This window comes from Vigna radiata, chromosome 4 (genome assembly GCF_000741045.1).
Source record: "Vigna radiata var. radiata cultivar VC1973A chromosome 4, Vradiata_ver6, whole genome shotgun sequence".
NCBI classification, from domain to species: Eukaryota; Viridiplantae; Streptophyta; class Magnoliopsida; order Fabales; family Fabaceae; genus Vigna; species Vigna radiata.
The window spans coordinates 7,011,389-7,038,219 of NC_028354.1; the positions used below are offsets into that span (position 1 = coordinate 7,011,389).

At 32.0% G+C, this 26,831-nt stretch overlaps 4 protein-coding genes and 1 pseudogene across 6 annotated transcripts; 2 read left to right on the forward strand and 3 right to left on the reverse strand.

Annotated features, from left to right (window-relative positions):
* Positions 1–135: 135 nt before the first annotated feature.
* On the reverse strand, positions 136–4,812 carry LOC106759420 (perakine reductase). Of its 2 annotated transcripts, none has more exons than XM_014642581.2 (9): positions 4,361–4,812; positions 2,396–2,480; positions 2,099–2,215; positions 1,744–1,808; positions 1,562–1,650; positions 1,399–1,478; positions 1,158–1,269; positions 762–881; positions 136–630 (listed from the first exon to the last, which is right to left on the reverse strand). In XM_014642581.2, the coding sequence occupies exons 1-9, from the start codon at positions 4,671–4,673 to the stop codon at positions 445–447; spliced, it is 1,167 nt and encodes a 388-aa protein (XP_014498067.1). In that variant the 5' UTR covers positions 4,674–4,812; the 3' UTR covers positions 136–444. The 2 variants fall into 2 exon arrangements, with proteins under 2 accessions (XP_014498067.1, XP_014498068.1); XM_014642582.2 differs by lacking the exon at positions 4,361–4,812 and adding an exon at positions 2,741–3,184.
* Positions 4,813–5,373: 561 nt separating this feature from the next.
* On the forward strand, positions 5,374–7,668 carry LOC106758294 (annotated as a pseudogene).
* A 752-nt stretch (positions 7,669–8,420) lies between these two features.
* On the reverse strand, positions 8,421–14,155 carry LOC106758295. Its single transcript, XM_014641231.1, has 6 exons — positions 14,096–14,155; positions 12,743–12,861; positions 12,577–12,645; positions 8,963–9,034; positions 8,615–8,687; positions 8,421–8,489 (listed from the first exon to the last, which is right to left on the reverse strand). Exons 1-6 carry the CDS (start codon positions 14,153–14,155, stop codon positions 8,421–8,423), a joined length of 462 nt encoding a protein of 153 aa, XP_014496717.1.
* A 2,764-nt stretch (positions 14,156–16,919) lies between these two features.
* On the forward strand, positions 16,920–22,623 carry LOC106758075 (proteinaceous RNase P 3). The gene is made up of 7 exons (XM_014640984.2): positions 16,920–17,168; positions 17,486–18,628; positions 18,929–19,030; positions 19,171–19,346; positions 19,904–20,024; positions 20,519–20,587; positions 22,006–22,623. Exons 2-7 carry the CDS (start codon positions 17,720–17,722, stop codon positions 22,213–22,215), a joined length of 1,587 nt encoding a protein of 528 aa, XP_014496470.1. The 5' UTR covers positions 16,920–17,168; positions 17,486–17,719; the 3' UTR covers positions 22,216–22,623.
* An 876-nt stretch (positions 22,624–23,499) lies between these two features.
* On the reverse strand, positions 23,500–26,713 carry LOC106758926 (fatty acyl-CoA reductase 3). 2 transcript variants are annotated; one of them, XM_022779515.1, is made up of 11 exons: positions 26,633–26,713; positions 26,218–26,334; positions 25,946–26,049; positions 25,644–25,846; positions 25,172–25,272; positions 24,887–25,079; positions 24,637–24,798; positions 24,422–24,503; positions 23,965–24,231; positions 23,742–23,869; positions 23,500–23,657 (listed from the first exon to the last, which is right to left on the reverse strand). In XM_022779515.1, the coding sequence occupies exons 2-11, from the start codon at positions 26,294–26,296 to the stop codon at positions 23,504–23,506; spliced, it is 1,473 nt and encodes a 490-aa protein (XP_022635236.1). In that variant the 5' UTR covers positions 26,297–26,334; positions 26,633–26,713; the 3' UTR covers positions 23,500–23,503. The 2 variants fall into 2 exon arrangements, with proteins under 2 accessions (XP_022635236.1, XP_014497426.1); XM_014641940.2 differs by lacking the exon at positions 26,633–26,713 and having other exon boundaries at positions 26,218–26,364.
* Positions 26,714–26,831: the final 118 nt, after the last annotated feature.

Below are 26,831 nucleotides of genomic sequence, written 5' to 3' on the forward strand. Positions count from 1 at the left end.
CTGATAAATGTCCTATACTGCAAAAATCAATTTGTTCGACAAATTGTGTATTAATAACGAAATCTTTGAATTTATTAGATAGTACATTGCAAAACATTATATTATACATTATATTATTTCTTTGAGGCAAAAAGATCACACACACTGCCAGAATCAGTTTAAACAGAGCGAAGCGTAACACCAAAGTTTCCATACTTGGACATAGCCCGTGAAAAAAGTTTGCATAAATCTGACTAAACTATATTAGAGAATTCATTACTTTCTCTTTTCATGTATTTTGTCTTTTTACCAGTCGGAGGAATCCATCAAAGTATTACATACAGATATGCAACTGTCAAAAAATTGGGCTTGAACACTTTCCTCTGTCGCCAACCCCCTTTTCATGCTCTTGTACTATATAAAAAAAAAACACAGCATTTCACCAGTTTGATAACACAACATGACTCACGCACGTCTGTATTCATCTCCACAATCACCAATCACTCTTAGTAGATCCTTTCCTTTCGCCGTGGCTTCTCTTATGCTGCCCACATCGTCTTCATCAAGAGCAAGAGAAAATATAGCATTGGCGTCTTGAATATGTTCTGACAAGCCAAGTCTGACACCAATCATCGATCCTGCTACAGCAGGCTGCATGTTTGACAAGAGGCAAAATGAAGGGATATATACCAGGCCTTATCCAATGTAACATGGGAATGAGATTTTATAGCAATAAACACATCAAATTCTGGAGAGAGAAGAAATCAATCAACTAAATTCACCTGATCTAATATATACTTCACTGCAACCGTTGCAATTGAAACACCATGTTTAGAAGCTACTTGTTTCAAAGTCCGAAGTAGTCCCTGGAACAAATTCCATCCTCCCCAAGCATCTACCATCTGTCAACAGATGCAAAGTATAGAAAAACATATGAATATAACTAAGTTATGTGGACAAAAATCCAAATCATCACCTTGAATTGTTATATAGCCTACATATTGATTCAGAGTTATTTGTCATCGATAACCCTTTTCCAGTCCATCTACCAAAAAGGCTTATCTTAGCTTTACAATGTAGCATATTTAGAAGTGACAGAACCTTTTTATAGAGCACAAAAGGTGCTAAATATTTCTTAAACTGCCTACAATTAACGAAAGGTTGTCATGAAATCGTACCCTTTTGTACTTTTGGAGGGATGGAGTGTTTATTGCAGGACCAGCAAAAGGAATAGCTATGTTGGTGTCAAGGAACTTCTCAGACAATAGACCACCCATTACCGTTCCATACCTGCATCAGAAATTGATCTACTAAGTGGAAATTCTTTTAGATAAATTCTACTAAACTTTCATCTAGTATTTGAAAGAACTATTTTCTATGCTGAAAATTCTTTATCCTCTAAGAAAGGGAGAGAGAGACGTTATAAGTTTGACTCCTGTATGTTGACAAAGCTCTGCCATTCTTTGTTGAGGACGCATATCGACAAGTGAGTGTTGTACCTGACATCGAAGATACCAATAAGGTTCACGAACTATATAGAATTATTAAAAGAACTCATAAAAATTAAAGCAAGTGGATGTACCTGATTGCTTACAACAGGAATCTCATTTTCAAGAATAATCTGTAACCTCTCTGTATCAAAATTTGTCAGAGCCACAGTCTTGATTTTACCTGTATCAAAATTTAACTAACGTAGTTTGATCAAAGCAAGAAATGTGAACTTATATGTGAATTCGTAACCGTTAAATCAGAAACAAAACTAACCTTCTTCTTTCAAGTCTGTAAGGTGTTTTAGCGCATCCAAGTAGCCTGGATTTGAATAATCCCACCTAAATCGAGATAGAGGTGAATTGTCACAAGAATCCTGAACTTCAGAGAGTTAGAACTATTTACAGAAGTAGTTTGGCTAGATAATGGGAATCCAGTACTCATTTCACTATTTCAGTACAGAATCAAAATGTATGATCTTTTGTATGATGGTCTCATGGTCATGGATGAGGGTAATGGTTATGATTTTCCCTAAAAATTTCAAGAATTGCAAAATGTGGATAAATAATTATGCTGCTTGAACCATGATAGTTTGTAAATCAAATAAACACAATACAGAGGGATTAACTACCAATGGAACTGAAGCATGTCCAAGGATTCTACATCCATCCTCTTCCTTGAAACATTGATGCTGTCTTTTACATAGCTCGCAGTCATCTTAACTGGCGGAGGCACCCACTTAGTGAGACTGCACCAAATGATACAATGGACAATGAGAAAATACTTTCCTTTATATTTTCAATGACAATTTGGAAATATATGGTAGGACGCTTACCAGCCAAATACTATAAAAGTAGCGGCATCTTCTTCAAATCTTCAAATAGAAGAAAAAATTATAAAAGAATATGAAGTTACTTGATCAACTCACCCTCTGATCTGTTCCAATAATTCTGGAGGACGCTCACGACGAACTCGGTTGATGAAAATCCCATATAGATCTTCAGCAGGTCCATCTGCAAAGCCCGAAGAACACAACAATTAGAACAATCCTCAAAAGGCATAACCTCTAAGAAGGCTTGCAAAAAGCTGTTGGGAGGAATCCACATCTAAAACATCCAACAATCACATAACACTCAAATTTGAACACATCAAATCTACTATCGCCTTCTATTCCTCTAATGAATAACTTCAGCCTGTAGTCAAGGAATTTCCTTAAAGGGGTACATTATTTCAAACAGAAAAGCAAGTAGAAGCAGTTAATTAAGTTGTATACATATATCAGCCATATCAAAAGTGGTGAGTCCAGCATCAGCATATTTAAGCATAGCATCAACAGCATCATCCCTATCAATTCTGCCCCACCCGCCACTGGTCTGCCACATCCCATTCACAACCCGGCATATATCCAGAGAATAATTGCCATTCTTCACGACAATGCTTCGATTATCATGTGTGCACACACATTGAAACGGCCTCAGATGCCTATATTTTGGTGTTACTACTATTCCTCTCCTAATTGGTATTCCATTTGGACTGAAAGTGAATTTGCCCAAAGAATGCCGCAATAACTCTGACATTTCCAAATTGCTCAAGAACCTATAGTGACTGTAGGAAATACACGAAATAAGACAGCTCCTTTCAGCAAATTTACGTGTCGCTCTAACAAGAAAAATAATAGAGTCATGGTCACAGTGCAGTGTCGTCACTGCTTTATCCTATATCAGCACCCTGTTGCTCTCCACCATTCGTTTTTATCATTTTTATTGGTATAAATAGATTTTTTGAGGGAATGGGTATTTTTAATTGAGTTTCTATATAAAACTTTTGTTTTATTACATATCTAAAATTTTGTTCTTTTTACTCAAGGTTCTTATTTAAAATTTATTTATTTTTGTCCAATCGTTATTTTGCAGGGTGAAGTTGACGTGTTTATAGTTTATTGGCGTTTAATTTAAAAAAGGCAATGTCGAGGACTAGGAGCAGTCCACGTCAAACGACATCGTTTAAGCCTAACGTAAACAATTCAATTTCAGAGGGCAATTCTCTAACCTCGAGTAGAGTTGCAGGGACTGAAGAGTGTAGTAGTTGCAGAGTAGAAATCTTAAAAAATATTACATGATTGTTATTTTAATATTTTAAAGATTACTTTAAGAAGTAAACAATATATTTTATGTTTGTATTAATTATTTTTATTATAAAGCTAATTAAATTCAATTTTAATATTTTCTGTTTTAAAAAATAAATACAATTTGCTAAAAAGATAAATAATTATTAAGTGGGAATCACAAATTAAGAATAATTCTAAATCAAATATTAATAACCCTTTAATTTAATAAACAAAGAAAATTAATATATTTGTATTTCGAATTTAAAAAACAAAACTTATGCTAGCCATGTATTTGACATGTAATAAAAAATAAAAATAAAAACAAAAACATAGGTTCAAACCAATCTCAAAGAAATACAAAAAAACTATATTTAATAGTTTTACAATATAAAACACTTCTAACACTTTTTTTTTTGTTTAACAGTTTTATAAGGTGTATTGGAAAATTAATAAAATATAATAGTTGTCAATAATAATAAACTCTTAACATAAAAAAGAAAATTATATTGTATATTTCTATATATAACAATAAGAGTACAGAAAAACTAAGCTTATTTTTTATCATCGAAAACATTTACTATCATAAATTATATTTAATTTAATGTTTTCCAATCCCGTTTATAAAGAAGCCTGATAAAAAAGATGTGAACTTCGAATTAGGTAGGTATAGTTGAAAATATCAAAGAAAATGAATATTACTACGCATTCAATTAATTACTAATCTCTAGGAAAGGAAATGTCCACGTCAGCACAGAGTAGCAGCGAGTAGAAAGATTGTAAACGTACAGTGATCGGCCATGTCGAAGGTAGATAGGCCGGCGTCGGCGTAACGAAGCATGGCCTCGACGGCGTCGTCTCTGTCGATTCGGCCCCAACCGCCGCTGGTCTGCCACATCCCGTTTAGCACTCTGCATATATCCAGTGAATCGCTCCTGTTACTCACTGTCACTCGCCGATTCTCATTCGTGGCCGTGCTCACGTCGACGCACCGAATGGAGTTTGCGCCGCTCCCTCGCCGCCGTGAGTCTCTGGTGGCGGAGTTTAAGCGCGTGGCGGTGGAGAATAGGCGGTGGTGGTGGTGGCTTAATATAGCTGTCATTTCTTGTGGACTGAGTTTGACACAGAAGACGCAGAAGAGGATAACGAGAAGTAGACTCAACTACTCAGAATGAATGGTTTCGTTCCTTCACCCGTTTTTCAAATGGGCCCAGATCCGCAAGCCCATACGTATTCTCAGAAGAGCCCTTTTCTTACAAAACCTATGTCATAAAATTTCAATAATTTTCCAACTTTATATAAATTAGAATAATTACTTTAATTAATGTATATCTATGATCTATAATTTATATCTATCATTCTATAATTATTAATAAAGAAAATTTATATTTTATAATAGTTTTTTAATATACCTATTTTATTACCACTTTTACGTTTTCATCGTAACCTATTTTATTCATTTCATTATTTATAAAAAATATTACAATAATTACTAATTATATTCAAATAGAATATAATTATAAGATTATAAAATTTAATAAAAGATACTTATTTAAATAATTAAAAAACTTCCATCGATGCAAACCACCACTGGCAACATTGTTAGTGTTGATGTTGCGTCTTCTCCGTCCTTCTCTTGAGGGAGAGCTATGAATGAATTTACGTTTTTATCTTTGTGTTTGTATAAAGGTGAAGATGATGATGTATGTGTGATCACTATGCATAAGTGGTTTTTGCATGAGAAGATGAATGTGATGATGATTGTATAGGTCTATGCTGTATGACACTGAATGAAAGTGAAGATGGGAGAAAATTGCAATGAAGGTAGAAATGATTGGACATTTTTTAAAGAAGATAACGAAGAAAAATAGACGATATGATAAAGATGAAAGGATGATTGGAATTTTTGTACAAAATTATTTATTTATACATTTTAAAAATCATATTATTTAAATAAAATTTCAAGAGTGTTTCTACTGTTAAATAGTAGTTTTTTGGTTTAAACCCTTTTTTGGTCCTTAAGTTATAAGCTAATGTTCAGTTTAGTTTCCACTTTTAAAAATGTCAACCTTTAATCCCTAAGTTATAAAAAGTGTTTCAAATCAGTCCCTGCCGTTAAATATCCACTAATAGAGTTAACTTTTTCTTTCTCTCTCTTCTGCTCCTCTGAATTTCTCTGAAGATAGCTTTTTCTTTCTATCCCTGAATTTCTCTATTTCTCCTTCTTTATATTTAAATATATATTTTTCTCTCTCCTCACTCAAAACTCACCACCACCAAACCCTCCTCCAACACCACCACCTCCACCTGCTTCTCCTCCTCCACCAAACCCTCCTCCACCTCCAAACCCTCCCACATGGCCATAGCTGAATAATAAATTTTTGCTATTATTTATCATGTCGAGGCAATGATGAAGTGATGACAAGGGGAACTTTTGCGAACATTCGCCTTGTTAACAAGCTCTTAAATGGGGATGTTGGCCCGAAGACAATTCATGAAGCTCTATGTGTTTGAGGCAACAACGGTTAGTTATGTCCTACTCATATATGGCATCCTTTAACTCACTCCTTTTGAGCTTTCAAATATGAGAACATACTCTGTATGTGTATATATTCTGTTGCTGATGTTTTTCTATGTTATCAAAATACTAGCTGAGAATGTCTTTATGGCGATCTTTTCATAATGCTACATTCCTAATTAATCCGTTTACTTCCCTAAATGTATCATCTATCGAATCTTGCTTGTTCAAATATATAATAGAGACATCTAACTATAAGCACTGCATGCAAAGCTTGATATTGTGACTAGGGCATGTGAACATTATATCTTGATTTGGTTCTAGGTTTTAACTCTAAATGCTCTGCCTACCGTGCATCAAACAAACTTTCCTCTTTTCTTCTCCCTTATCGGGTGTCGAAAGGCGCACCCCCTTTCTCGTATGCTTCCATTCGTATGCACGAAAAGCATGCAAACCAAGAAGAAAAGAAGCAGGTCTTTCCATACACAAACCAGAAGGAATGCACTGAAAATTGATATAATCATTTATGTTTTTCAACATTACGTCAAAAATATTTTAATAATATTCACGACATTATATTTTTCACGTATTATGCAGTCAATTTAGTAATAATATTTATGTATGTTTACTTTATATAATTGATCATGCTACATAATAATTGATGTTCTAAATATTGTATTGGTATTTTCATTATTAATTTTGATATAATAAAAATATATTGAAATAATAAGCGAAATAAAATGTTTGATGATAAAAAGTTTATTTTACCTTTCTCTTATTTTCACTCTTTTTTCCTTTAACTCAATCTCACCTCGTAGTCATCTATACCCTTTTTCTTTTCTTTTCTTTTTTCCATTTTATATTTTCTTACTTTCCATTTTATGATCCAAACAAAACATTAAGAAAAAAAGAATTAGTGAATCCCATTGTGCCAAAGAAAGTGATGGACCTTTGTTTTCTAAAACCCTAAAATTGTTTTTCTCATGCTAGAGATACATGGCTTATGGGCAAGACACCATTGTGCTGGCTGGAGCTGAATATGGCAGTGGAAGTTCTAGAGATTGGGCTGCCAAGGGTTCAATGCTACTGGTGAGTTCCTTTATATATTATGACATGCGATTAAATTTAATTTTTGTTAATCAATATTCATGGTGGCTGATGACACTTGCATTTGAACAGGGAGTCAAAGCTGTGATAGCTAAAAGTTTTGAGAGAATTCATCGCAGTAATTTGATAGGAATGGGTATTATTCCTCTCTGCTTCTAATCCGGAGAGGATGCAGACACATTGGGATTAACTGGTCATGAACGTTATACAATTGACCTCCCAAGTACAATCAGTGAGATTAGGCCTGGCCAAGACGTGACAATCACAACTGATAATGGAAAATCTTTTACCTACACCATACGCTTTGACACTGAAGTAATTTAAGCTTTTCATCGAGTTATATTTAACACTTTTTTAAGTTGCCATACTATTACTTTCTTTGCTATAACAATTGTATTTTCAGGTCGAACTTGCTTATTTCAACCACGACGACATCCTTCCATATGTCATAAGAAACCTCATCAAGGAGTGAAGCAATTATTGGTGGAAAACTGCAAGGTCATTGTATCAATATGCTTGTTAACAAGGCGAATATTCGCAAAAGTTCCCCTTGCCATCACTTCATCATTGCCTCGACATGATAAGTAATAGTAAAAATTTATTATTCAGCTATGGCCATGTGGGAGGGTTTAGAGGTGGAGGAGGGTTTGGTGGAGGAGGTGGAGCAGGTGGAGCAGGTGGAGGTGGGTTTGGTGGAGGAGGTGGAGCAGGTGGAGGTGGTGGTGCTAGAGGAGGGTTTGGTGGTGGTGAATTTTGAGTGAGAAGAGAGAAAAATATATATTTAAACATAAAGAAGGAGAAATAGAGAAATTCAGAGAAAGAAAGAAAAAATTGTTAGTGTTTAGAAAAATTCAGAGGAGCAGAAGAGAGAAAAAGAAAAAATTAACTCCGTTAGTGGATATTTAACGGTAGAGACTGATTTAAAACATTTTTTATAATTTAAGGACCAAAGGTTGACATTTTTAAAAGTGGAGACTAAACTGAACAGTAGTTTATAATTTAGGGACCAAAAAGAGGTTTAAAACTAGTTTTTTTTTTAATAATTGTGTATTTATGATTATTTTAATTAATTAAAGGAAGATTGTCTACATTGAAAATGATTAATTAGTATCATAGAGAAAAGTTGATAAAAGCAGAGAATACAAGAAAAGGATGAGAAATGTACATAGTGTTATGTAAGAGTTGAGTTTGGTTAAGGAGAATGAGAATAAGAACATATAAAGTCTACTTTGGTGATTGAGAAGTAGAGGCTGGTGATTGAGATTTCTCAAGTCTAATAATCCTTTGCTCCATCTGTGAATTAAACAACAAAGTAATTAAACATAAAATAAGAGTGGAAAATAAACAAAAACTAAACTATCTTTTTCTCCTAAAATTGATGTCTTTATGAGAGAAAGGAAGAAATATATTATATATACCTGAGCAAAGGAAGCCAACTTATTCTTGCTACTGCCAAAATCCTTTTTTAATAACATCAAACTTCGAGAAAAACTGAACATCGGAATTCAAACACAAAAATTAGTATCAAATCTAACAGTGAAATCTATCAAAATCTTATATACACAAGGTATTGCAATATTTATATAAAAGAAGTTACACTATTAATATCCTATTAAAAAAATAAGTGGTATAAGATTGAACATGTATTCGTATTTAAGTCTTATTCAAATAATTTCCAATAAAAATATTTTAATAGATAGAAAAAGTGTACTGTATAAATGATTTGAATTAATACAAAATAAAGAATGAGAAAGAAAAATAATTACTTTTGGTGGTTGTTCTCATCACAAGCTTTGATAACATTATAACATGCAACCTTCACAAGCTCTGCACCAATTCTGCAACATCACTTACAAATATAAATACAACTTCAAATAATATTCAGAATAATCATATTCTGACATGCATGATAAGAAAAACTACAATACACTTGTTAATGAAGATGATATATTTATTAAATTTTATCTAAGGTCCAAAATTGATCGAGTAACTAAATGATTTTTTTTTTTAACTATAAGATTTATATGAACATTTTTTATAAAAAAAAAACATAGGAATTAACATCAAATATGTTTGTTTATGCTATCAAAATCAAAGGAAAAATTATGGATGATTAGATATAGTTATGAGTAAATAAATGTAGTAATAAAATTTGTATGAGCTTATAAATAAATTCAAAACTACAACATTTTTGTTTAACTTTTTCAAATTAAATATGTTCTCTCTCCCATAAAAACTAAGTAATATTGTAAATGATTCATATATCTAAATAATGCATTGTAGAAGTTAATTTATTTTTCTTTTTATTTATCTATTTTGACTAACTAAATTGGAAAACATTCAAACTAAAATACTTAATGATCTATAGTCTAAAATTTGACTAACTAAATTAGAAAACTTTCAAACTTACATACTTATATGAAGACTTGTGTTTACACATAAAATTAATATTGAATGTCTTCTTATGTTATTCATTAAAATTTATAGCATATGGAACCAACTTTATGTAGAACTTGTTTTCTTCCTTGCATAATTAAACAATGTTCTATAAAAACTTGACTTTTTAGAGATGGTCTTTAATACTCATAATATTTATCCTAATATACACGATGAAGATTCAACAATGCATTTGCCAATAGTGCAAAAAGGAAAAATAACATTATATATACTACATTGGTTCTATGAAATTGTAATAAAAAATAATTGAATCGACACTTTTATAAATAAACACTTGCATGCATACTACATTTATTCTAATAAAAGTCGATGTTATATGTGTCCAACTTGCAACTTTGATTTTATAAAAAATGAAGTAGTATGTGGATACTATAATATACTAATAATATGTTTAATTTTTGGTTTGTGGTTGTCAATAAATTCGTACTTTCCTTTTATCAATGGTTAAAGTTTTCTTGATTAGTATCTTATTTGGATTCAAGTCTTTCATGTAGAATCTGTTCTCTTTCTTGTTTAAAATTAAACAATGTTATATAAATGTTATACTCACAATAATCATTTTAATATGTATGGTAAAATAATATTGTATATGTTACTTTGGTTACTATCATAAAAACAATATAGTGACCTTTGTATAAATAAGTCCTCACATGTTACATTGATTTTATGTATTTCACTTAATACATTAGTTCCTATTATAATCATAAGTTATAATGAGATTTAATGTAATATGTTAGCAATATTAAGGTGTAAATAAGCGTGACTTTTCATACTTTGCTATGTTTTGTTTTTGAGCATCATTTTCATCTTTGTTTGCTTTCACGATGCTACTCCAGTATGAAATCTCTCATTGCAACACATTACATTTTATGCAAAGCTATCTTTACATAAAAGATCCACCATGTGAAGTCACCTCATCATGTGTAACAACAACATTTGTTCTTCTTTATTGTTTTTTTTTTCCTCCTTTAATCGTGTGAAACCAACATTCTACGTAAAAGTCACCACCACCTAGTGTTTCCTTTTTTTTCATAATTTACTTGCTTTATCATGTTCAATAGTCATACATAGTTTTGGAGTCCTAGACCTAAGAAATTTTAAATATTCATTCTTTCTTTCACCTTCCAAAGCATCTTTTAAAAGACAAAACAATAAAGTAACTCCATAAATACCTCAAATGATGATTAATTGATCCTAACCCTAACAATCTTACTTGATAAATTTAGAATCAGAACATTAACATCTATCCTAAAGGTTAATAATGATATTTAAATATGTAAAAGTATCATTTTGTTTTTATTTTTTATAAAAAAAATGACATATAACATCAATTCATCGTTATCATTATGTAACTCATGTTATATGTGAAACTTTTTCCATATATATATATATATATATATATATATATATATATGGGTTTGTTAACGCGTTTACGCCTGTTTTTCAGTTGGTACATTTTAACAATGTGTACCAGATTATAGTAGACAAATATCCTCATATATTATGGATTCTAAGTTTTAAAGTCAATGATATTTAAATAATTTTCATTCTCAAAACTAAAAAAAAAAAGAAACCCCAAACCCTTAGTCACCTTTCTCATTCCTCTCAATCTTTTCTCTTTCATCTCTCTCACTCCAACCTTTTCTCTGTCATCTCTACTCTACCCCCAATAAAAAAAACACTGGTTGTTAAGTAATTTCTTTAAAAAAATGATTTTATAATGAGTTTTTATTTTATAATTTGTGTCTTATCTAATTTTATCTAATTTTCACAAACATAATGACATATGAAGGAATTGGTAATTTGCCTAGAAAAAAATAAGAAACACTCCCTATTAAACAATTTCTTACATCATTTTATAACTTTTGTATTATCTAATTTTATCTAATTTTCACAACCATAATGACATCAAAAGGAATTGGTAATTGGCCTGAAGTTCTTTAAGAGATGACGATTCAACATCTGCAGATGATGAGATTAGAGAAGTTAGTGAAGATAATGAAATTGAAGAGATTTTGAATGAACCTTTGCCTGAAGGCGAATATGCCAATGATTCAACTCTTTACAAAGGTAAATTGTTTAAAGACGGGTATTTTGATTTTTTTTCAGTTGGAATGATAGAGAAAAGGTTGGAGTGAGAGAGATGAAAGAGAAAGAATTGAGAGGAATGAAAAATGTGAGTAAGTGTTTGGGGGTTTCTTTTTTTCTTTTTTTTTTAGTTTTGACAATGAAAATTATTTAAATATCCTTGACTTTAAAACTTAGAATCCATAATATATGAGGGTATTTTTATCTATTATAATCCACTACACATTATTAGAATATACCAACTGTAAAACAGGTGTACACACATTAACAAACTATATATATAAGTTGTATAACCAATATAAAATAACTATATAAAAAGCTTCATCATGTATTTGGTTAAAATTTAATATTGAATAAATAAATAAAAACTTTCACACTCTCCAAATTTTATAAAAACTTGATGCTTTTAAATGAAAATTAACATACAATGTTTATGTTTTTTATGTTGTCTAGACAAAGGAGAAATATGGTGGCTAAATATAATTACAAATAAGTGAATAAAACAATAAAATGGGTGTGACTTATAATGAATAAATTAAAAATTACAATACTTTAAATCAAATTATCGTATTAGGTTTAATGTTCAACCAAATTAACTATATTAACCCCAAACTGGTATAATGTTTTCCTTTCCATAATTTTACTTGATATTCTAAAATTTCTTGTCAACTATTAAAACATTCTTAAGTCCCTGCTTAACAACATTAGTTTTTTCCTATCAATATATTTTTTTCACAACCAAAGTAAAAATTAACAACAAATGTATCAAAATGCATAGAGTTAACTAACCACTCATGTTTAAAACACCTTTTAATGAATAAATATTGCAAGCTACCTTGTGCTTTTATCCTCTATTTCACGAGCAAGAGGTGTCAACTTATGCAAATCAATTTTTTCATTTTCTCTGCAAATGTTAAAAAGAAAAAGATAAAAATGAAAAATACGCAAATATTTAATATGAACATATATAAAGTAAGTAATAGAATGACCAATAACATTACTCATGACGTAAAATTTCAGACAAGATCCTTTCAACATCTGCAATGTATGTTTCTATCAACTGCACAACATGATTTGCTTCACCAATCATGATCTCGTTAAATTGATCATTCACTACCCCCTGCATATATAAGAAATATGAATAAACAAATTATTTTTAAAATTGTATAATTTGATTGAAAATGATAAATAAAAAATGAAAAACATGTTAGAAATAAAACAATGATTCATAAAAAATGTTTTTTCTTTCTTTTTCCTCTATACTAAATGTATGAAAGAGATTCGGTTGGAAGATAACATCAATGGAATTTAAATCTAACTACATAAGAGATTGACATCATTCTTTATCTAAAATTTTAAAATAATATTTAATGGGTTTTTACCTTATAGGTTTAATGTCTCAATAGGTTCTTATTTTCGTCCAGAATCTCAAATAGGTTTTCTCGGCGTCTTAATTGAGTCCTTATTTTATTAAAATTGAATCAAATCAAATAGAACCTTTACGTTAAATTGAGATGACGTCATTAAGAAGGGTACGTTGACCGTGTAGTTTTTTATTACGTGGCATTGAAAATGTGACTGAATTTTTAATTTTTGAATTAAAAAATGAAGTATATTTTGTATATTTCATATTTTAATTCAAAAATTAAAAAAATACGATTCAGTCACGTTTTTAATGTCACGTAATAAAAAATTACATTGTCAGCATACCTTTCCTAACAACGTCATCTCAATTTGACAGAAATGTCCTATTTGATTCAATTTTACAAAAATAAGGATTCAATTGAGACACCGAAAAAGAAAGAAACCTATTTGAAATTCTAGACAAAAATATAGATTTATTGAAACATTAAACCTGCCTTATATAATGTTCTACTTTTCTTATATAATGTAAGACTTAGACTCATACTTCTAACACTAAACACTCAAAATTCATTATTTCGAGGAAGACTTTTTTTCCTCTAATGCACCAAGCATATTCTAAAATAATAGTTTATTATATAAATTTAGATTTGGATAAAAAAACATCAATTACTAAATCTTATGTATCCAATAACCACAATTAAAACTTATGTGAGTAGAACTTCAAATATACCCATGCTCGTTTTATTATGTAAAGAAACATGGTTGAATATCATGAATTTTTCTACTAGATATTATTTTTGGTCAATGGAAAAAAAGAATTGAAATTGAAATGATTTAAACATGAATTGTAAATTACTGAATTTGTAATGACCTATTCAAGTTATCTTAACACAAAAAAAATCATAAACAGAAAGCAAAATTTTCATGAGATTGAAAATTATAAAGAAATCACGAAGAAACTAAATTAATTTGGAACAGAGTTTTCTTACCTCTTGAAGTAAGGATTTGGTGTATCCTTGCAGAAGTCCTCTGAGAATTGATAGAGACATTTTAGAAGAAGAGAAGCTATGTCGTTTGGAGAAGCAAACAGTAAGAAAAGTTAAGAAAAGTTTATATATACTTCAATGGAAGAGACTATCTTTTTGATTGCATAACCCAAATGAATATAGAGAAAAATAATAACGTTGCAAAATAAATGAACTAAATACAGGTAGAAATTAATTAACTGTCAGTTACCTTAAACTCAGCATGAAAATATGTAAAAATGGTGCAGGTTGTCAGGGACCGTTTCTTTTTTTCCTTTGTCTTCTTCAAAATGCATTTATTCAAGGAAATTTTAGTTTATTTATGAAAATAATGAATGAATAAGCATAGTATAAGCTTTATAAATAATTGTGGGATAAAATGGAGGAATTTTTTTTAAAAAAATATTGCCAAAAGTAACATCTATAATCATTAAAGTAATTTTGGTTAATGTATTCATTAATTTTTTTAAAAAATATTAAATTATAACAGAGAGATGTATTTAATTAATTTAAGAATATAATCTAAAGTTTTTAAAAAACATACCTAATATGTTTAATAGTAAATGTATTAAATTAATGAAATAGTAACTATAACTTGTATGGTAAGTATAATTAGGCTTTACTTAGAAAAAATGGATTAAATATGTTTTTTTTCTTCAATTTATTAATTAAAATTCTTTTTCTTTCCTATTTCAAAATTATGTACCAATTTCATCTTTATATTTTATAAAAGAATGTAAAATGTTATCAACAACAAATTATAGTTAATGATATTAAATTATAGTTAATGATATTAGAGTCTTTCTTTTCTACCTATTTAAAACTCTCTCTTTACAATTCTTTTTTAGGTAATTTATGAATAAAAAGGTATAGATTTTTTTTATTGCTTTTACCACAATCTCTAGTTTATTTCAAAATATTAGTTTATATCATTTACCACGTGAACAAAATTTTATCCCCATTGAAATTAAAGAACTAAAATCATTGTTTTTAAAAAATAAAAATAATTTAAAATTTCATAGAAAAACCATTTCTAATTTTGCATAATTAAAAGAAAATTTTATTTAATCATAATAATAAAGTTATCATTCAATATATAACATTATTCAAGAGTTAAGGTGTTGCTCACTCCATCACTTCCAAGTGTTCCGGTATCTTTCCACAATTTTTTTTATTCGAGAAATATTTTACACAGTATTGATAATGATTCACTCACTATCAGAAAAAAATAAATGATGTGACTTCACCGTTAGTCAACTCAGTTTCTTTCTAAAGTAATTGGTTTTTGAGAATAAAAAATTATAATTTTCTAAAAAAAAAAACTAAAATGTACCTTAATTTAGGTTTAATACCTATTTTGGTTTCTCCTTTGGGAGAGTTTGTTCAAAGTGGTCCTTCCTTTTTTAAAAAGTTCACTTTAGTCATAGCTTTCGCAAAAACTGTTCGTGTAGGTCCTTTTGGTGTTAACTTGACTAACGGCAGAGCTACCAGGTGTTTAATATGTGATGATGTGGCATTGTTAAGTGTTTTAAAAAAATAAATAATTGTGACGTGTAAATTAATATAGTTAGGGGTTCAATTAAAAAATGAATTAGGATTAAATTAGAAATTGAATTAGGGATAATTTTCTGCAATCCATCCTCTTCGTCCATCAGCACGCTAGGGATTTTCTGCAATCAGGCAATTTCTGCAAATCAGTGGCAAAACAGATATCCAAGAAGAGGCTTCACAACAAACTGGCCAAAATAACCAGTGGCAATTTCTGCTGGCCTCTTAAATGTCTCAATGAAGTCATTTTCATTTGAATTAACCCCAACTGCAAACATAAAAAAACCTAGCGCTGGTGCATAGTATCTACAAGAATATTTACAGTTTAGAAGAAATGCAACATGAAATTCTACATCAGGGATAATTGTTGTTCCTTCATTAATTGCAAATCATCTGACTATTTAAATTTGCAAAACTGCAATTACTCGCATAACAATCTTGTTATCTATCAATTCATCAGAACATCTACAAACTTGCTGGTTAACCACACTAAAGAACGTGGGTAGATTAGAACAAGTAGTATGCTAACAATGAGTACATGAGGCATATATAAATTTGATTGCTTCAGAATCTCCAGAATAGAAATTGAATTTTACTCTACCTGAGATAAAAGAAAAAGAAAATAAACAACAACGAAGATGCCTTTTTTCATTTTCATTTGATTACACGCATGAGAGAAGCCTACATAGTGCAGAAATCCCTAGCGCGCTGATGGACGAAGAGGATGGATTGAAGGTATGAACCCTAAGTCGCCCAGATTTTCCCAATCTGAATCGCAAATTTTATCCCAAATTTTCTCAGATTTTTTTACTTAATTACCCACCCAAAATTATCCCTAATTCAATTTCTAATTTAACCCTAATTCATTTTTTAATTGAACCCTAACTATATTAATTTACACGTCACAATTATTTATTTTTTTAAAACACTGAACAATGCCACATCATCGCATATTAGACACCTCCTATCTCTGTCGTTAGTTAAGTTAACGTCGTAACCAAAAAGGATTTATTTGAACAGTTTTGTGAAAGCTGGGACTAAAGTGAACTTTTTAAAAAAGAAAAGACCACTTTAAACAAAACCTCCCAAAAGAGGAACCAAAATAGGTATTAAACCCTTAATTTAAAAGAAAAACTAAAAATAAAATTGTTAGTTATTTTAAAGGTTAAAAATATATTTAACCCTAAATTTTAAATTAAATTTGTTAAGTAATCATTTCATTTCATTTTTGCATAAAATACTCTTTTTGCGTAACCCTTCTCCTGAGCTCCACCAAGTTACTTCAGCCCAAATCAGAACCACTTGTACTGGCGCCAGTCATCAAACTTCTGCGATTGCAACTCTACCACTTGACCAAAGCCATTGTCAGCGACAAGTTCATAGCCGGAGTTAACCCTAGCTATCCTCCATTCAACCAGATTCGCCGAAAGCCAATACCAGTCCTGCCTGATCAGACTCGCCGGCGGCATCGCCTCCTCCTCCGATTCCGGTGCGTGCTCCAATTTCGCTTTCCTCACATTTTAAGAATGTTGGGTCATCATCATTTCATTTAGTATTTGTAGAAATTATATGCCCATAAGGTGTTTGTAGAAATGTTGAAACACTATTTCCGGTGAAATACTTGTGTAGTAATTTGGTATATTTTTTAAAAAAATTTAATCACATTACCACCGGAAACCCCTGCATTTGCAGTTTTATACCCATCAACCGTTCCCTTGTACAGCCTTAGCTCACCGATCACCACTAGCTAACCAATAGCAATACCAACTATACTATGATATTGTAATCCGTGTTTTTTTTTCACAGTCGTATATTGTGAGCTGCTATAAAAAAGAAAAAGAACAGAAAAAACCAGAATTGTTGCGTTTTCTTTGGGGAAGGATTACCAGAAAGCAACCATGAGTTAAGGGTCCGATGAGTTAAGGCCAGATCGTGAGTAACTGCCATTTCTTTGGAACGAAAGAACCCAAGAAAAAACCGCCATCTAGGGTTTTAAAGCAACTGTTAATCGTTGGACCAATTTCTCAGTCTTGCGCTTCAATGGAGAATCCAAAGAAGAAGAAGAAAACCAGTCAAAATCCTGAGGCAAAGTTCCAATTTGAGCTCAACTCGTGTTCCAAGGCTAAGGACCTGCGAGGCGCCATATCTCTCTATGACGACGCCGTTTTGAACAACACCCGCCTCAACCAACACCACTTCAATGCCCTCCTCTACCTCTGCTCCAACTCCGTCGCCGACCACTCGCTCAAAACCACCGCACTTGATTACGGTTTCCGCGCCTTCCGCCACATGTCCGCTCTCGGCGTCGTTCCCAATGAGGCCTCTGTCACCGCCGTCGCGCGCCTCGCTGCGGCCAAGGGTGATGCCGATTATGCCTTCGAGTTGGTGAAGGGCATGGGCAAGTACAACAATGCTACCCCGAGACTGCGAACCTACGATCCTGCGTTGTTCTGTTTCTGTGAAATGCTAGACGCGGATAAGGCTTACGAGGTGGAGGAGCACATGAATGGCGTTGGGGTGAGTTTGGAGGAGGCGGAAGTTGCCGCGCTTTTGAAGGTGAGTGCACGGAGTGGTAGAGCGGACAAGGTGTATGAGTATTTGCATAAGCTTAGAAACTGTGTGAGGTGTGTTAGTGAGTCCACTGCGGTAATTGTTGAGGAGTGGTTTTGTGGTGCCAAGGCCTCTGAGATTGGTGAGGTGGAATTTGATGTGGGGCGGGTCAAAGACGGGGTTTTGCGGAATGGGGGAGGGTGGCATGGTCAGGGATGGGTTGGTAAAGGGGATTGGGCCGTCAGCAGGACGAGTGTTGGTGCTGATGGACATTGTTGTTGTTGTGGGGAGCAATTGGTTTGTGTTGATATTGATGATGCAGAGACGGAGAAGTTTGCAGGGTCTGTTGCTGGCTTGGCCTTGGAACGAGAGGTCAAGGCCAATTTTAGTGAATTTCAGGTGTTGTTGATCTCTCCATTCATTGCAATGCTACACAGTTTTAAATGAGATGAATGATGATATACTATTGTTAGAGTTTAGTTTCTGTGCTAGGTAGGTATCAATCAGGAATCTTGATAGGTATGACTTTTTAGGGTAGTTATTGTTAAAGTCAACAAACTTAATATGCATGACAATTTGTGATTGGATTACTTTCGTATAAAATCCCTTTGCAATATTGATGCATCCATTATTTACTCTTGATTTTGTTAGTCTAGCTATAATAGCTTGGTTTTGATACTTCTGGTTGATCCCTTACAGGCCTGGCTTGAAACACATGACTCTTATGAAGCTATAGTGGATGGAGCAAATGTTGGGCTCTACAAACAAAATTTTGCTGATGGTGGATTTAGCATTTCTCAGGTTGTATTCCTAAGTTATAGAGTTCATTTAATTTTACTGTCTGAACAAGTTATGTATGTTTATTGCTCTTGCCTGATAATTTTGCTTGATTGCTTTTGCAGCTAATTCTGTTTTGTATTGTTGATTTTGTAATAGTGCAGCTTGATTGTGTTGTAAAAGAACTTTACAATCAGAGTGGGAATAAATGGCCGCTCGTTGTGCTGCACAACAAGCGCCTAAGAGGGCTGATGGAAAATCCTTCGAGCAGGAAACTGGTGGAGGAGTGGATGAATAGTGGTGCACTGTATACAACTCCTAATGGGTCCAATGATGATTGGTAAATTTCCAAATAAATGTCTTAAACATTGCATTTGCTTTTCACTGTTAATCTTTGGACAACAATAATGTTTCTTGATCTGTTTGTTTATTTAAAGTACATTCAGAAATGATTATTTACTATATGGTCTTAAAAATATTTAGTTTCCTTCGGACCCTTATTTTTTTTTCAACTATCATTACATTAGTTTTTGGCATTCAGTTTTGTGTGTATGCAATATGTATAATCTTGTGTTGGACTTAATTCACAATCGATGTCCCGTATGTGGTATGTTTCTGCATTAGACAGCTGAAGCTCTTGGTGAAACCAAAGTGGACATAGACTTGAATAACTGAGAAGGTCTAAACCAAAGTACTAAAATGTAAACGACTGTAACTTTTGGAGGTTCAAATATTTAATAGTTAATTTAGTCAAAATTCTTTATTGTGTTTTTCATGAATATGTTATAACATTTTTATTTTCTGTTTCACACTGATTCATATGTATTTTTAAAATTTAGTTTCAATCTGTTTAGTTTAATCACTCATTTACTTATATATTAATCTTTTGGGTTGCAGGTATTGGCTCTTTGCCGCAGTAAAACTTAGGTGCTTGCTTGTGACAAATGATGAAATGCGAGATCACATATTTGAACTCATAGGAAGCAACTTTTTCAACCAGTGGAAAGAAAGACATCAGGTAAGTTGTTTATTATTCTGGCTTTGCTTACTTCAGCAATATATGAGTGAGTTGTTGCCTATTCACAATTTAAAATGGGTCTTCTATAGGATCTTTTTCCCTATAAATTTAAGTTTTAAAATTTTATTATATCTGTGCCATGTTTGGGCACTTTTCTGAAATTGATTACTCCTAAGGTTAGTTCAGGAGATTTTTCATTTGGACTTACGATTTTGTGTTAATTAAATTTGATTGTACCTGTTTTATGTGGGATTGGGATTTTTCCGGGAGGGGTGTGTGTAGTTTTTGTGAAAAAAAGAGTTATGCATAATTTTTAATTGTTTGTTATTCCCTTTAGGACATTTTCCTATGTTTGACATAGGAGTAGTTGATTCCGTTTCGAGCTGTTAAGGTTCTTCTGTGTATAGTCCAACATGTGACATGTAGGTTATTCAAATTTTATATGACTTACCCTTCTTTTTCTTTACTAGTTATCTTGTTTTCTTTGTATACAGGTTCACTACACTTTTATTAAAGGAAACCTAAAGCTTCAGATGCCTCCATCATATTCATTGGTTATCCAGGTAATGCTTGGAGTGGCCACTCTACTGTTCCTCTGGGATGCGCTTGCATTCTGTTCTGTGTGACAACTTTGTAGTTTTGATCTTTTGGTAGGAAGTTAGGACTTAGGGACCCAAGATTGAGGACTGAGGGTAAAGGGATTCTACTGTGTTCTGTCAGTGTAAGCTTCAAAGCATAAACGAATCACAGACGAAGGAAAAAACATAAGTGTAAAAGGAGCTGCTTTACTTTCTGGAGCACAGCTCCTGCAGAGAATACACCCATACTGCAATGCCCTCTGCTTTAGATGAAGAAGAGAATAATAAAAAACCCACCTCTCTCCTTTAACAAACTTCCCCTAAATAATTAATTTAATTCCTCTATACCTTCTGAACGGGACTCAATAACTAGTTCCCACTGCCACCTCAATCATTTTAATTGGTGTTTGTGTATATCTTCCTACCATTTGGCTGAGACAATTGGTATTCTCATCTCTTGTATTCTGGTTATTAACAAGGGATTTGTATTGTCATTTAATAAAGTGATGATTCGGTATATTCTTTTTAAACTTTTTTTTTTACCTCTAATGTTCATGTAAGTTGTGCAAGCAACTTTGATCTCTGTCGTCCTTCAGGAATCAGGGTGAGATCCTTTTTGTGATGACAATTGTATGTGTGTCCGACAATTGGTGTGGATGCAGAGAAGTTATTCTTAGTTAGTTTGATCTTCAAAATATCGGCATTTTGTGCAAATAGTAATGCTTAATATATATTTTGTTTGCATTTTTGTTTGTTCATTTCTTAAGCATGGTATGTTTTCATTGTATTTGGGTATTTATTTTGATAAGCAGAGGAGTAAGACTGGAATATACTTGCAAATGTTTGGTGAAATGGTGCTTGCTCTGACATCTGAGCAAGATACTCACGGTTTAGTTACTAGGGTATGGCTTAACTACATATACTTCGGATACCCTTTCCATCTACCCAAGGAATATCAAGATGCCTGAGCAGGAGCAGTAAAGAAACCCAGGTTTGTTTACCGGGGTATGGCGCATAGATACCTTGAATGCCCTTTCTATCTACCCAAATGGCCAATGTGTGTGGGATGTGTCACCCTTCCAAACCCATAGGAATTTCAAGATGCCTGAACACGATTTTTCTACCCCTTTTTTATTATCAATGGCTTGTTTTTACCTCTTAATTAGTTTCATATTACAAAAATAGCGTAGAAACTGGTGAAGTTGTATGTTTGGAAATTGAAGTTGTATATCTGATGATTGTTATTAGTGAAACATAACAAGTTGTATAAGAGCATTGAGATTATTCACGAAAAATCCTAAAAACTTCAGCATCCAAAATGTTTGTATACCATGCCTCGTCAAATTCAGAACTTTGTTTCTTGACTACTGTTGCTAAATGCTGTTCTTGAAATGTTGTTTCAGGAATCGGAAAAAGGTTATTGGCATGTACCGCTAGCACCGGGCACTAGCAGTGAGTCTTCGGCATGTTGGCTCTGCATTACCCGGCCAAGTGGTCATGATGCTGTCACTACTGTTTCTAACGGTGTTAGTAGCTGCTTGGATTCCCAAGTCGATGAAAACAGTGCCACTTCCATCAGTGGTAAAAGAAAAGAGAGGTCTCCTCCTTCATGATAAATCTTTCCATGGGCTTGCCCTTAGTTTGACTTGTCCTTTAACTGCTTTGGGTATAATGGTGGTAATATAAACGGCAGCAAACTGTGTCGTGGTTATTGAGCTTCTGCAAATGATTTTAACCTAATTGAAAAGGTATGTTTTCAACCCTACACCAGTGGAATTTCAAATTCCATTAGTTACCGTTTAATCTCATTGTTGCAAGTATCTAAAGTGGTGCGGGGTTTCAGTCATGGTTCCAAAGAGTTGGTTAGTTAGTGGCTGATATGCAGGACCATACTGAATGAATGAAACATCATCAACTAGTCCAAATATGAAGTTGGTTTCTTTGTTCAAGAACTAAACGTTCAACAATTATACTTTATTTTTTTAATATTAAATGATGATTACTAACTTAATTAGAATCAATTAATTTTCTTTTAATATTATTTGACATTTACCATAGTAATTGTAAAGAAAATTACTTCAATTGGTAGCAAAATTGTGTAAAAGGACTATTTAATATTGAATCTTTTTTGTAGCAATTAAATAAACATTCATTATTGTTATCTCACAATGTTTATTAGATTAGAATTTATAGTTTTCAAATTTATATTTTTAAAAAGTATTGTAGAACTTACGAAGTCATCTTATTACCAAACACATCAAAATAATTTCAATAATGTTGTTAAGCTATTTTAATATATTATTTAAACATGCGTAGTTCAAATTATCCATATATTATATAATTAGCCTAATAAATATATTTAAATTATGAAAACATTTAACTGGTTATAAAACATTACCAATTTTCATCAATATAATTAATTTCAATAAGAGTTTTATTCATTAGTCTTCATTTAATAGTTTTATTTACTGTAAGAGTTTTCATCAAAAGTTTATTCATGGAAATTCTTATAAGAGATTAAAGAGTTTGCCAGAATTCTATATTGAAGTTTTAGCGGCTTAATAACTACCCGGTTAATGAAAAATGATTTTTTTATACATCTAAATATTTTATATTTATTTAACATTATCTTTTTATATTTTTTATTCTCTTTCTTCTTAAAAATTACAAAAATTTACATTTTTATAACTATTTTATTCTCATAATTTTATGTTAAATAATTATAAAAATGTTTGATGATATCATTATTTTATTATTATTAATTTAGCACAGAAAAGGGAAACAGAGAAACAAGCATACACTTAAAAACATTTATAAACTCTTTGGCAGCACTAATTTGAATGCAAGAAATTGAAGCTTCATATGATAAAAGCTAAAATGGGCAGTGCAAGCACGTATTCATCACTTGAAAGCATACTTTATGATTCCAGGAAAATGGATATTCATGAAATAGTCTTCCCAATCAATGATTTTGGGGTCAAAGTAAAACAATTCAGTCTCTACTCCACTTTCTCTTCCCATTGACAACAACTTTTCTCTGTTCAAATCATCAAATCTGTGTACAAAACATGCATTCTCGTGAGTTAATCAATATCACTGTCAAAACAAGGTTTTTTTTAGCCTCTAATAATTAACTTACATCCCATTGAAGAACAAGTAAGGCTTGTAAAGCTCAACCAATCGCATGATTGTGCGGATCTTCCTATTGAAGTCCACACAAATTTCCTCAAAATAATGGCACGAAGCTGCATTCACCAGCTCCAGTCCCTATCAAATGCACACAATATTTACAACATTTCTGTCACATGATGTTTTTGCTTTGGATGAATTATAGAAATTAAGGATTTGAAGTAATTATTAACCTTTAAGGGAAGCTGATAACGAATGTACATATATCTGTAGAAGCTATCCATGTTGCTCAATATGGTAACTTTCCCAACCTTAACGGCCTTTCCTTCCTTGTTTATCCAAGGTTTTTCCTTGAAATATCTTACGGCGCAGTCTCGAAGATTAAGGTACCTAACTGGATTTGCAACAGAGGAACCCACATGGTATATCATGTCACTATGTTGATTTGCATGAGCCACCGTGCTCACTAGGATTGCATTCACCACCATGTCTGCTGGTATCTGTTTCATCGTATATTCCAACCAAACAATGTTTTCAAACTCATCAACATTAGTCATCAAGCATTTTTAAAAGATTAACACTTATAATTCTAATAAAGTTCACCTTGGAATATTTGTGATGAGACTGAATTTCTGAACCAAAGATTCATAAAATCCAATAAAAGAAGAAAGGGTTTGGTCACTGACTTACCACATCAAAAACAGCCTTCAGATCCGCAAGGAAGCAAGTTAACTTTCCTTTACCATAAGCAACAATCAAGCTGTCTATGGTTCTGCAAAAAACTCCCCATCAGATAAGAAAATGTGTTTCCATTTCTTAGTACTACTTTCTTTGAAAGCAAAATCAAAAGGAACATATAATTGAACCATATATATATATATATAGTATGTGATTTTATGATGTACCTTAAACCTTCGATCCAACCAGGGAAAGGTTCTCTGTAAGTACTAGTAATGATTGTGGGACGTACAATTACTACGTTCATGTTTCCCTTTGTAGTTCCTACAATCATTTCTCCCATTGCCTTTGTAAACACATACGTGTTTGGCCATCCATACATCGTTGCTCTAATCATGGTGATTTGTTAGACAGGAAAATTTTACAATATATTTTGGAATCACATGAAATTATAGATAAACTTCTGTTGGAACAAACCTTTTACTTCCCAAGTTCTTCATGGCCAATTCAATATCATGTTCTGTAGCTCCCTCCTCTTTCAGCTCATTCAGTTTCTCCTCTACCTTCTTCTTTTCCATTTCAATGTCTAGTCCTCTCACTCCATTTAGTGACACACCAAACTGATGTGGATCCTCTAGTATCAGTCCTCCTCTTTCTCCACATACATAAGCTGCAACATCACAACAAACAAATTGGACATAGTGGTTTTTTAGAATCATTTTCTGCAAGTTTTCATCATCTTGGGCCTGCATATATACTAACCTGTTGATACGTGGACAAACACCTTCAGCTTTACACATTTCTTGGCAAAGCTCATCACATGTTTAACTCCTAATGTATTTATACCCAGTGCAACATCGTATCTGAAAATTTAAAAGACATAAGAATAGATTATAAAGTTTCACCAACCAGTTTAACCATGATTTACACAACATATATATTGTTTTTAAAATTAGAGTTTAAGTTGTAAAAAATAAAAATAAACTTTACACTATTAATCTATGTGACAGATATAGTTTTTAAAATGATTGCCACAGTTAAAAAATTTATCGCACAATGATATATAAGTTCACACAAATATTTTGACAATATTTAAACAACACATTTATTATTTTTTCAATGAGTTTAGAGTATCTCGTTATAATAGACAAAATGTTGTTATAATACATGTATTATGTATTAGACTGTTTACTACAAAAACTCAAGATATAGTGTTTATTCCAAAAAATTGTACCTTTCATCGAAGTTAGTTGTTGCAGCTAGATTAACTATAACATCTGTTTGGTTACAAATTTCTTCCCTCAGAATGGAGTTCTTCAAATTCAAGTCCTCATGAGAAATGTCTCCAGGTACCACAGTGAGCTTTTCTGAGATAAAGGAACTGAATCTTGTTCCCAGTTTTTCCTTCAGCAATCTAAACAAGTCCTTCCCTATGATCTACGTTCAAATGAAAAAACAATAGAGTTGAAAGATATTCAAATACATTGGATAGGTTATGATATAAGTTAAAAGAAAGTTATATGATCAATCATTCACCTCGTTATCTAAGCGTTGAGTAGCGGATTCAGTATCTTTAACTCTCAAAAGCAGATAAAGTTTCTTCACATTTGGTTGAACCCTCAATATTTTTTCTACAAAAACTGCAAAATTATACAAGGAAGCACATATATATATATATATATATATATATATATATATATATATATATATATATAGCTTAGTATCAGTACGTAGTAGAAGCACAACATAAGCAAGCTTAGAAGGAGAAATGTAACAGAAAGAGAGGAGAGGGAGAGAGAGAGAGAGACTTTTTGCAAGAAAACCAGTGGCACCAGTGACTAAGATGGTCTTATCCTGAAGGAAGTGAATTATGCTTCCCAATTCCATTGGAGATAAATTATGAGATAGAATGATAGATTTGAAACCTTGATCAAACAGTAAGACACAACACAAAGACAATGTTATTTTTGTTGTCTAAATGTAATGCCGAAATATGCATCTATATATATAGTATTAAACAATACACAAAAGGAAAGACCATGTTACACATGTATTGCAGTAACTTGTTGTGGAACAGTAAGCATTAATTGTTGGTAACACTGAAATGTGAATATGAAGCTTTTCAACCTCCCTCACGGTTTTCAACATATGTCAACAGTAAAACATTACTATATATATCTGCAAATGCATATATTAACTCTATTCAATTGTATAAATGCGTACTTTCTGCAACACTGTTCTTGACTTCTGGATCGGTCCTGAATTCTGAAGCTCAACGGTTGGGGATTTCAAGGGGCGTGTGGGAATATACAAAAGATAACAATGACAGTGATGGATAACGCCCTAAACAATTAATTTGCTTTGATATTTACAAATGAATATAAACAAATATATATATATATATATATATATATATATATAT